Consider the following 10,954-nt stretch of genomic DNA (forward strand, 5'->3'; position numbering starts at 1 on the left):
TGGTGAATGCAGAAACGTTATTAACCTTTTTTTTTCCTCAGAGGTTTTGGTGCTTTTGTGCTTATGCTGACTTGCTGAAACAGCCTGACAGATTGTGCATAAGGTTGGCATCTATGCACTGTTATCTTGGCTCGCACGCTGTCCTGCGGACTGTGTGGACAGCAAACTGGGGAGGGACGTTTCTGCACACCTCTTGGATTTCTTCAAAGAGCTGCAGAAAGACACCGGGGAGGGGGAAAGATCTCCATGAGAGAGAGGGGAGGGAGGGCTGTAAGACAGGAGGAGGAATCATCTCATTCTCCGCTTTTGGGCAAGCCACGGCTGCTTCCCCCGCACTCAGATGTAACAGGATAAGATGCTGAAGTTCTTCTCTGCCCGGGATGATGAGAATGAAAGCCTTCTCGGAGAAGTAACAGAGGGTAAGGGGCCGCGTGCATGTACGCATACATTTAAGCAGGTTGATCCAGTTTCTCTGATGCTGCGTCGCAGGATGATGATAAAGAAGGCTGACACAGCATTGGCCGAGCTCCTTGATCGCATCGTTTCAAACATGCGTGTTTGTGTCCGCACTCATGACCTGTCCGGCTGGATGTGATGTAACCAAGAGGATGTCGCATTGCCGCCGGCCGGCTGGGTCTCGATTACCGCGTGGCGGGACGAAAGCTCTTTCGCACGTGTTTGCCGAATGCGTCACTGTCCCGATAAAGAGAGCGCGCGAGGATCTGGATGCTGCGGCCGCTTTCTTTTTCTTTTCTTTTCTTTTTTGTTTTTTGTTACACGGATGCTTCTCTGTCTGCAGCAGGAGCGACACCACCCGGCCCGTTTCTCTTTCATTAAAGCTGCAATGCAGTTTGAACTGCAGGATTAGTCGTTTAATTAGCCTTTAGCTGAAACGGACGAGCTCCAACATCAAACAGAAATCTACTTACAAGTATTAAGCCAAACATTTTGTTAATCCTATGGGTTGACTAGAGCTGTAGACCGCTTGTCTTCCTCTCATGCGTCGATATTTGCAGTCCAACGACCCATTAGAAATCTAATCAGTGATTGGTTGCGACTGCAGAAAGCTACAAAAATTAATGAATCAAGGTAGAGACAAGGAGGAGCTTGTAATACTGGTTTGCATATACAGATAAAACCAGATATTTACATGCGTTGTATAAAAGGATAGCCTTTTTTTTTTTTTACTTCAACGTCAGCCTTCAAACATTTGGGAGAGCCTTGATGATGATGATGATGATGATGATGATGTCGTCGTCATGACTTTGGTAGGTTGAGTTAAGCAAGTCTTTTTTGTCCAAATCAGCTCAGACACAATAACTTACTTGTATGACACAGTGGGAAAACCAAAAAAAAAAAAAACAAACAAACAAAAAAAAAAAACAGACAAGATATCAAGAAAGAATTGTGACTCCACAAATCTTATTCAACCCCGAGTAGAGTTTCCAGATGCCTAAAGGTGCACTGCATCGTTCATTTGTTCAAACAATTATGTGGACACAGCGATCATGCCGTTTTGGAACGGTAAAACGTTTTGTATCTCAGAGCTGGATGTTTTTTAGTGCAAAATGTGTGCGTCCTAACCTCACGGAAAGAAAAGTAAGTGGTGAAGATGTTGGCTGAATCAAGTAAGAGAGTGCCGTTACTTCCAGTGAAACGACACTTGCTCCGGCATGGGATGAAATGCTACCTAGAGAAGACGAGACGTTTATTCCAAAATCAACATAATAAATCAAGGGTTATTTTGTAAATGTGTCAAGGAACAAAGAAACTAACTTTGAGTTATATCCATGCATTTGAGAGAAAACTCTCAAGCCTGAAAAAATTGAGCCAACAATGAAGCACTGGGATGGCGGTATGTTTAAGTGTTTTGCTTTGAAAACAACATATGGAAAGAACATCATCTGAAAATATTAAAGTAACATTGCAAGATATCCACTTCTAGCAACCCTATAGATTGAAGACCAAGTTGGACTTCACTTTGAGATCATCACTATGCTGCTTATTTTGTATTTCCTAAATTTCACCATACCCCTTGAACCTATGTGACAAGAATCCGTTTTATTGGCACATATTGCTACACAATATTCAGATTTTCATTTAGAAAAAATTTTAACAATGTTTTGTGCAACAATTTTCTCCACAAAACTTCACAATATTTCACTACATTTTGTTGCTCTATCACATAGATCAGCAGAGAAAATACACTAAAGTTGGTGTTGCAATGTGATAAAAACGTGGAAAGGTTCAAAAAGTAGGCATACTTACACACAGTATAAACAGTCAGAGACATGTCTGTCCCCACTTTTGTCTGAACAGACGAAGGAGACAACCCATCTCTCCAGGACTCCAAGCAGCAGTGGCTGAACAGACCTTGTCTACTGGTCCTCAAAGATGGTGACATGACCAAGCCTGGACTGAGCTCCAGTCAACTCCGACCACATTCTCCCTCCAAAGCCTCCTCGGATGCGACAATCAGAAGGCAATGTGGACAAAAACCACTGGAGCGTCCAACCAAAGCAGCATCACAGTCCCAGCTGGAGGAAGGCAGCTGCACTGTGACCACCATCTCCACATGGGGCGATGATAACCCTTCTAGCACCCTGGTTTTGAGCCCCGCCGAGGCCGTCTGGCCGGAAGAGGAGGATCAGGTGGAAGGCGTTCAGTCTCAGGTTCTCCCGTCCAAAGAGGAGTCTGTGATTGAGGAGAAGGAAAGGGAGGAGAGTGGGTTGGAGCAGGCAGAGCACGTTTCAAGCTTAGATGAAGCTGCAGCATCTTTCACTTCTTCACACGAGAATCCGTGCAATAGGACTCGCGAGTTCAGGAAGGTCAAATCTAAAGGAGGAGCCGAGACAAGTGGAGGCAAGTCCCAGGGAGCCGGTGAGGACGAAGCAAAGGGGAAGAATGCTGATCCTCCAACGGATCCTGATAATGACTCGCAGATGAGCCCCTTTGGAGTTCTGCCTGAGGATGAGGGTGACGTCCTGGGGGAGGTGGCTCCGGTGTGGGTCCCTGATGCTGAAGCTCAGGTCTGCATGAAGTGTGGGACAAAGTTTACATTCACCAAGAGGAGGCACCACTGCCGTGCCTGTGGCAAGGTGAGGGCAGTTTGATTTACTCAAAAGTGGAACATTTCCTATGTGATACTGAAGCGAAACACAGCTAGTGATGTGTGAAACGAATGTGTGCATGTTGGCAGGTGTTTTGCGCGCTCTGCTCCAATATGAAGTTTAGACTAACACATCTGGATGGCAAGGAGGGAAGGGTTTGTGTATCCTGCCATTCAGCCCTCGTCAAGAGTAAGTAAAATACCACTGTAGTAGTTTACTACGTGCATCAAATGAAAAAAAAAAAGGAAATGCACTACCAATGTGTTGTGTCTTCTCCTACAGGGACTCCTCCGAGAGGGAAAAGGAGGGTGTGGTTTGCAGATGAAATCCTCACTGGTCAGCAGTCTGAGTCTGCTCCAGCCACACCAGTGAGAGGACTTACTTTCTCACCCCTGATGAGGCGGGAGTTGGGCGAGCCTGCTAGAAGTCCTGCTGGTTCACCACAGATCAGGAGAACCTTGAAACCACACAGGACAACAATTAATGTAGGTTTAATAGATGAAAAATATACCCAGATACACACCAGTCTAAAAGAATCTAATGTTGCGTTTTTATGTCACTGGGATTTGATGTCAGACACCGATTTAAATGAGTACGTAGTTGTGAAATAATTTTACTTTTTAAAACCTTCCTCCCACCTGAGCTGTGGATCTCTGCAACTCCTCCACAGCTAGCAATGGCCTATTTGCTTATTTCCTGATTAGTGGCAGGCTCCTCATTTTGTTGACTAGTTTGATCACTGCTCTGTAAAATGTTGAAATCATAATAGTTTATTTTGATTACCTAATCTTTCTCTAAACTTCTCAACAATTTTATATCAACTAGAGTGACTTTTAGGCTTCATAACGCTGTTTGTTCAATAATATTCTCCAACAAAATAGCTGTATTTTTACTGACACTAGATCAGACAACTTTATTTTTTTATTTAGCCAAGTATGTTATTTAGGGCTATCAAAGTTAAAGGGGCTCAGTACAAACGCATGTGATATTTTGTATTTTCCATTATGAAAAAAATATAAAAGCATTCACCATTACCCTTCTTCTTCACAAATGCACACTACTTGGTGTGGTCTGTAACACAAAAAAAGAAAAACATAAGTCTGTTGTTATAAAATTAGAAAGTCTGAAAGAGCTGATTTTGCATGACGAAAAGCTTCGCCATGCAATGGCATGAGTACCTTTGCATTGCACTCTACCTACCTGTAGTTTCTTTTACGGTGTAAATACTTCATAGATTGCTCATCTTTTTTAATGTGACTTTAGGAGGCATGTGGTCCTCATGGCTGGGGCCCCACAGCCTTAGTGAGCAGCTCTGCCAACCTCATCCCCTTAGACGGCCTCCCACCCATCCTCACCTCTACTGGAGTCAAAGGAGGTGACGTTTTAGCAGCTCTTTTTTTTCTTCTGCCTCCGCTTCTTTTATTACTACGGCCTGCAAACAGAGGAAATAAAATAAGAAGCTCTATGCAAAGCAGGGAAAATAGCAGAAGAGGAAAATGTGGAGCTCAATGTTCAGCTGGATGTCCGTCTTGCTAACAAAGAGAAGATTAAAAAAGTAAGAACAGAAAAAGTAGAAAAGTGAAGTCGGCAGCTGCAGAACATCTTGAAACTTTTAAGCAGATCTGACAGGACGTGCTTGTAATTTAATTTTCAAATTACCTTCAATGTGTCATACTAACAAACACTTTGGGTACTGGGAACATTTTATCCATCTGCCCTGTTAGGTGTGCATTAACCCCTTTCTAGCTATTTTTCTCTGTTAAGAAATTCAATTACATTATCATTCTTCAGAATGATAATGAACCGATAAGGGGAATAAAATAAATTAGGAAGAATTTAGGGTTATTGGTTTGCAGGGGATGAGATTACAGTCATGTGACTTTTTTTCCCCACTCAGATTACACCGTGGAGGAGAAGCCCTCTGAGATGCTACTCATTCAGGAGCTGGAAAGCGGCCGGCCGAAGCCACTGGTGTTTGTCCTCAATGCAAACCTACTTGCTATGGTGAAACTTGTCAACTGTATGTATTTGTTTTCCTTTTTCTTTCTCCATTTTGAACCCCCTGATAAAATGTAATTTGCATATATAAAGTTCCTCATCTGCCTTAGAAGCGATAATCCTAAAACTTAAAGATGTTATCTCAAATGTGTGATAGATGTCAACAGGAAGTGCTGGTGTGTGACGACGAAGGGGATGCATGCTGTGGGCCAGGTGGAGGTGGTAGTGCTCCTTCAGTGCCTGCCTGAGGAGAAAAGTTTCCCCAAAGACATTTTCAGTCACTTCCTCCAACTTTACAGAGACACTGTGGCTGGTAGGACGAGTAGGCCAGTCATTCTGAATAGCAAACATGGCTTTCCCCTTATGGTATATGCCTTGTCATAATGACTCGGCTGACCTTCAGTTCTTTGTTTCTGCAGGGAAGGTTGTAAGGCACCTGTCGCTCTTCCTGTTCAGCAGCCGATTCTTAGGCAGCGAGGATCATGCAGGCTTCATGTACGTTTGCTCCACCCTTCAGTCACTTCAAGGTCTACCTCTCCCCAATCAGCCCTACCTCTTTGGCCTGCTGGTTCACAGAGCAGAGGTGCCGTGGGCTAAAGCCTTTCCCCTGCGCCTCATGCTGAGACTTGGGGCAGAGTATAGATGTGAGCAATGCCACTCTGTGACATCTTCCAGCTGTAATGTGTCAAGTTCCCCCCCTGAGTCATTCACGTTTATTTCTGTTTGTCCAGTTTATCCCTGTCCTCTGTACAGCGTGCGGTTCAGGAAGCCCCTCTTTGGGGAAATAGGTCACACCATAATGAGACTGTTAGTCGTGAGTATAGCATGTTGCAACGGCTTTCACTTCTTACAACACCGGATTTACCAGCATCAGGAGGAAGTTTGGTGTCATAACTTCTGCCAAACTTCCCATTGCAGACACTGACCTCTTTATGCTTCCTGTTTTTCAGGACTTTAGGAATTACCGCTACAGCCTACCATTGGTACCGGGGCTCACTGTGGATCTAGAGGCTCAGAAGACTCTCATAAACATACCGACTACCGGGTATAATGAGGTATGAAGACTGAGCCTCTAAAGGAAATGTATGCATATCTGAGGCTTGATTGTTATTATGGTCTTTTTCTGTTCCCTTTTCTCAGTTAATGAAGGCCATAAACAAGTCCAATGAACATGTGCTGGCAATAGGGGCATCCTTCAATGAGACAGCAGATTCCCACCTCATCTGTGTGCAAACCGACGACGGCCAGTACCAAACCCAAGCTATCAGCATCCACAACCAGCCTCGCAAAGGTAACAGCTCATTGAGAAACCAAAGTAACATTATCAAGACAGTATGGACTTTGTGAAAGGATTTTTTCTGGTTTTAAACTGTTTTTACCCTAAATGTCTAACCCAATTGATGAGGTATAACTCCTATAGGAATTATTAGTGTTTTTGAAATCGGAACAGAATAATTGATTATTCTCTTTTTTTGTTGTTGCAGTACTAAAGTTATACACTCTGTAGCATTAGTTCTTTTTTGTTACATTCACATTTTAAAAACACCTTAATACAGAAACTTAAAGTCAGTATTTTACTTTTAAAGAAATGAGGTTGCAGTTTCAGATCTGTAACACCAGAGGGCAGAAAATGTTCGATTGTGGCATAAGTTAAACTTTTGCTCTTTTCTTTGTTTCTGTCTTTTTCTCTTTCTAGTTACTGGATCGTGCTTTTTTATATTCAGCAGCGCCCTGAAAGCCTCGGCAGGTTGCCTGGCCAAGTCCAGCATCGTAGAGGGTACGATACCTAGTGATATTAGAAGGGAAGCACAAAACATTTGACCTGCTAACAGGACATTTCTAATCCAACATCTTTCCTCTAAACTAGGGTTATTCAGAATATGATGCTCTTTGTGTGTGTTTTTGTGTGTGGACAACTTAACAGGCTGTCAGGAGTGTGTTGCTGCCTGTTGATGCATGTGTGGCTGCGTGTCCCCACTCGTGTCTGTTTGTGTGTTTTTCTTGTATTGCTATCCCCTTCTCCTTAGATGGGCTTATGGTGCAGGTCACCGTGGAGACCATGGTGGAGATCCGCCGGTCGCTCCGGGAGATGAAAGACTACACCGTCACATGTGGGCGGCTCGACCAACCAGAGAGCCGGGAGCTTGTCTGTTTACAGTGGGTGGAGGAGAAGTGCTCTGTGAATAGGGGGTTGGTGCTTCCACTTGTTTGAAGCTGAGCTCAGTTCTACAGAACAATACAAGTCAAAATAGAGTCGAAAAACTAATTAAGATGTTTCATTATTTGTATCAACAATCCAGGACTTCAATGTCTAGATAAATACTTCCTATATGTTCTGGCTTAAGAAATCGTTTTGCTCTGCAGGGTCATAAGCCCCATCGATGGGAAATCCATGGAGTCCATCAGCAGTACAAAGATGTTCCAGAAGTCAGAACACAAAGAAAATGGGAAGATCATCCGCTGGACAGAAGTACACATTAAAACACAACATGTCTGTGTTCTATCTGAATCATAAAGTCTCTTTTGCATGTATAAAACACCTCTGCTGTCCAGGTGTTCTTCCTGGTGAGAGGACACAATCCCAAGAGAGGAGTGACCGACTCCGCCGAACAGAGCCGACTTACAGAGCGCATCGCCCGGGCGTTTTGCCTGGCCCTGTGTCCACACCTGAAGCTGCTGAAGGAGGACGGCATGGCTAAACTGGGGCTGCGGGTCACTTTTGACTCTCATGAGGTCAGAAACTAATGAGTGTGATGCTGTAGAAAATGCCTCCGATGTTGTTGCCCACTGTTAACCTTGAAGATTTTTATGCTCTGACATCTAATTTTTTGTTAAAATCTGTAGCTTAATACAGATGTGGACGAACCTGCTGGCACACCTGAGAGTTAGAGTTAAAAACAAAAAAAACAAAACAAAGAAAACTCAAGTAAATGCAAATTTTGTTGCAGTGACATAACCTCACAATTAAAAATAATAATAAAAAAAACTAACCCGTAATTTTTAATTTCCAAACCAATTTAAGAATGTTTCTTAGGAAAATTTCCAAATTGCTGTTGGTGTCCCTGCTGTATATTTATTTATTTTTTCTGTTGAGTCTTAAGTTGTTCAAACTTTGGTTTAACATGATCAAAATGAGCGTGGGTTTAAAGATTGCACAAGATTATGTTTACTGTTAATGTTAACAGGAAACATAATCTTTATGTTTGGTTGCACAACCAGTCCTCTTTTGCCAGAATCCTGTTTTATGCGCTTTTATTTTGCTAACCCCACAGGGTTTTCTCTAGGACTGACCGCTGGTGTTTGAAATATTCATAAATGAATTGCGATTGTCTGTCTGATGAACCAATTCTGTGTTGATTTGGCTATACATTCTAGGTGGATATCATGTTGAATGTGTTTTATTTAACTCTTTGCATTTCAGAGAACTTGTCTTGCACTCTCAAAAATTCCTCCTGGTATTTTTAAAAGAAACATGCCGACAGCATTACATAACAGCAGGTTTCATATGAATTAGGAAGGCGGCCATGAAGACATCAACTTGTCAGCATAATTTCTTGTAAATGATAGAGTGGCTTCCTGTTGACTAACCTACAATTCAAGGGCATTATTTTAAACCCTTGAATGTCTCTGCTTGCAGCACAACACATAGGTAAAGTTTAAAATCTCACAGTCTTACGGTTTCTTCGGCACACATTTTCATGTGTGCCAATAATGTAATCATTAAGGCATGTCTGATTTTGCACACTGAATATTAAAAGTTGCCGAGTCTGTATTTTTAAGCCTTAGTCTTTGAGTCTTCAACTTGCATCCAATTTTCTTCTCTTCCCGTCACGATTTTTTACTGTGCAGCCAGGAGAAACACACGTGTAGGGCTCATTTACATCTCCTGCGGTATTTAAAGGGAGGCGTGTCAAGGGAAGAGTCTGCTAATCCCACACGTGCTCTCAGTAGCAAATATGAATAATCGCCACATGTTTACGTTTTTGGCATATAGATGGCATAAAATGTTCATTGTGACCAAGCTGTAACCCTGCTGTAGTTTTTTTTTTTTTTTTAGATATTTGTGCCAAATCATTGATCCTGCTCATTTCTAAGATGAATATAGATCCTCTATCAGTTAGGAGCCCAGAAGCTAAAAGCCTCTTTATTGCACCACATTTAGGGAAGCCAGAAGTAATGGATTAATAATTAAAAATTTGTACTAACTTTGATAATCTTAGATCAATATAAATGTATACAAATTTATTTTCACCTAGGGTTGAGTTGAAGGGGGGGGAAGCGTGCAACCTTTCACTCGCATATCGCTAATCGCCAGGTTTCTTGCACAATCTCCTTTATGTGACTGCACTAAAATTAATCAGCAGCTTGTTTTATAATTCCAGGTGGGATTTGTGGCTGGGAGCAATGGGCAGCCTCTCTCAGCCCAGTACCTCAATGCCCTGGATAGCGTGTTGATCCCAGTCATCCACAGCAGGGGCCACAAGAGAGGCGAACAGCCTTTAGTGATGGAGCTCATCTTTTACATCCTGGAGGACATCACCTAAAGCACGCCTGCACTCCTAATAATCAATCTTCTAACTCAGACCACGGCTCCATCTCGCTCTCCATCATGAACTTTAATTTCCACCAAAGGACCCAACCTGGATCACATCCAGAGCCAGCAGCCATTTCAGCTATTCATCACAAGAGTGAAGAGGTCTGACTCTTAGCTTCATCTAGCTTACAAAAAACCTGCATGATGGACCATAGGAACAAAGTGCAGTTGCTGCACTGTAGTTGGACCTCATTTGCTTATGATTTTGACTTTATGTCTATGCTAAGCCTCCTTCTGGAGAAGGCCTTCAAAGTGGGAGCTGAATTTAACCCCCATGACCTTAAAATAATGACTGTAAGAAATTTAGTGTAGAAGATATGTAGGCATTTTACACACACGGAATGAATGCTTAAAGAATGTTTTCTTACTGCTTGAGTTTTAATGAACTATTCACAAAGAGTAACGTCTGCTTGAAAATAAACCTGGAACGTTGACTGTTTGCAACTCCTTTCATATCTTACATTTTGCCCAACTCACTAACTTTATACAAGAAAGTGAATTTTAGATGAAAATGTTCTTATTGTTTGATAACCTAAAGTTATATATACGTTTAAAAAAAAAAAACTACAGTTAGTGTTTTTGAACATGTTATGTGAAATGTAAGCATTTGCCTTTTGAAAAGCTCAGAAAGGTTTTTCCAGATTGAAGAGTTTAATAGTTCATATTTCCAGAGTTGAAGGTCTGAAAGGCATTTCTAAGACACAAAAAAAAAAAAAAAACATTCAGAAAGCTTCTGAAATAGTGGAGGATTTGTCACACAAAAGTCTGCAGATTTTAGTTTTATTTGATGTCAGCAATGTAAAGCTACCTCAAAATGTTTGACAACGCTGGATTAGCAAATGTTAACCATCATCGTTCACAAGAGAATGTTGGACAGATGAGTTTTTCCTCATCTGATCAGCTGTTCGCTTCTAAAATCAGCCAATCCTGATTTTACATCAGATCTGAAAAAGCACAGTATTAACAGTACTGATGCACCTTGGAGGGAAAACATACTTTTCATGCACCAGCCTTTTACACTTGAAGAGTATGATGGCCTATCACGTCATTAGAAAAATGTTTGAGTGTGATCACTTATTGTGCGAACTTTCTTTTTACAGTGCAAGCATTATACATTGAGGTATACGCTTCCACACAAACACGCATTCTTCAGTACCATTCCACAACGGCAAATGACGAATGGCAGCTCGTCAAACTCCAGACGCTTACTTCACTCCTGGCAGACTTGGAATCTGCAAACGAGTTGCTGCCG

At 42.1% G+C, this 10,954-nt stretch overlaps 1 protein-coding gene across 1 annotated transcript; it reads left to right on the forward strand.

Annotated features, from left to right (window-relative positions):
• The first annotated feature begins 268 nt into the window (after window positions 1-268).
• Window positions 269-10,133, forward strand: zfyve9b (zinc finger, FYVE domain containing 9b). Its single transcript, XM_044128715.1, has 16 exons — window positions 269-419; window positions 2,320-3,098; window positions 3,200-3,299; window positions 3,393-3,595; window positions 4,374-4,485; window positions 5,008-5,130; window positions 5,266-5,421; window positions 5,528-5,752; window positions 5,840-5,922; window positions 6,059-6,163; window positions 6,249-6,399; window positions 6,805-6,885; window positions 7,136-7,298; window positions 7,473-7,578; window positions 7,662-7,841; window positions 9,491-10,133. Exons 1-16 carry the CDS (start codon window positions 356-358, stop codon window positions 9,650-9,652), a joined length of 2,793 nt encoding a protein of 930 aa, XP_043984650.1. The 5' UTR covers window positions 269-355; the 3' UTR covers window positions 9,653-10,133.
• The last annotated feature ends 821 nt before the right edge of the window (window positions 10,134-10,954 follow it).

The sequence above is a fragment of the Gambusia affinis genome, linkage group LG10 (genome assembly GCF_019740435.1).
Source record: "Gambusia affinis linkage group LG10, SWU_Gaff_1.0, whole genome shotgun sequence".
In the NCBI taxonomy this organism is placed as follows: Eukaryota; Metazoa; Chordata; class Actinopteri; order Cyprinodontiformes; family Poeciliidae; genus Gambusia; species Gambusia affinis.

Bases quoted from the DNA above. Each gene is read 5' to 3' on its own strand.
- zfyve9b (XM_044128715.1), top strand. From the start codon at position 356: ATGCTGAAGTTCTTCTCTGCCCGGGATGATGAGAATGAAAGCCTTCTC. The intron at 3,099-3,199 runs GTGAGGGCAGTT...GCATGTTGGCAG, and splicing joins ACTGCCGTGCCTGTGGCAAG to GTGTTTTGCGCGCTCTGCTC. The intron at 6,164-6,248 runs GTATGAAGACTG...CCCTTTTCTCAG, and splicing joins CGACTACCGGGTATAATGAG to TTAATGAAGGCCATAAACAA.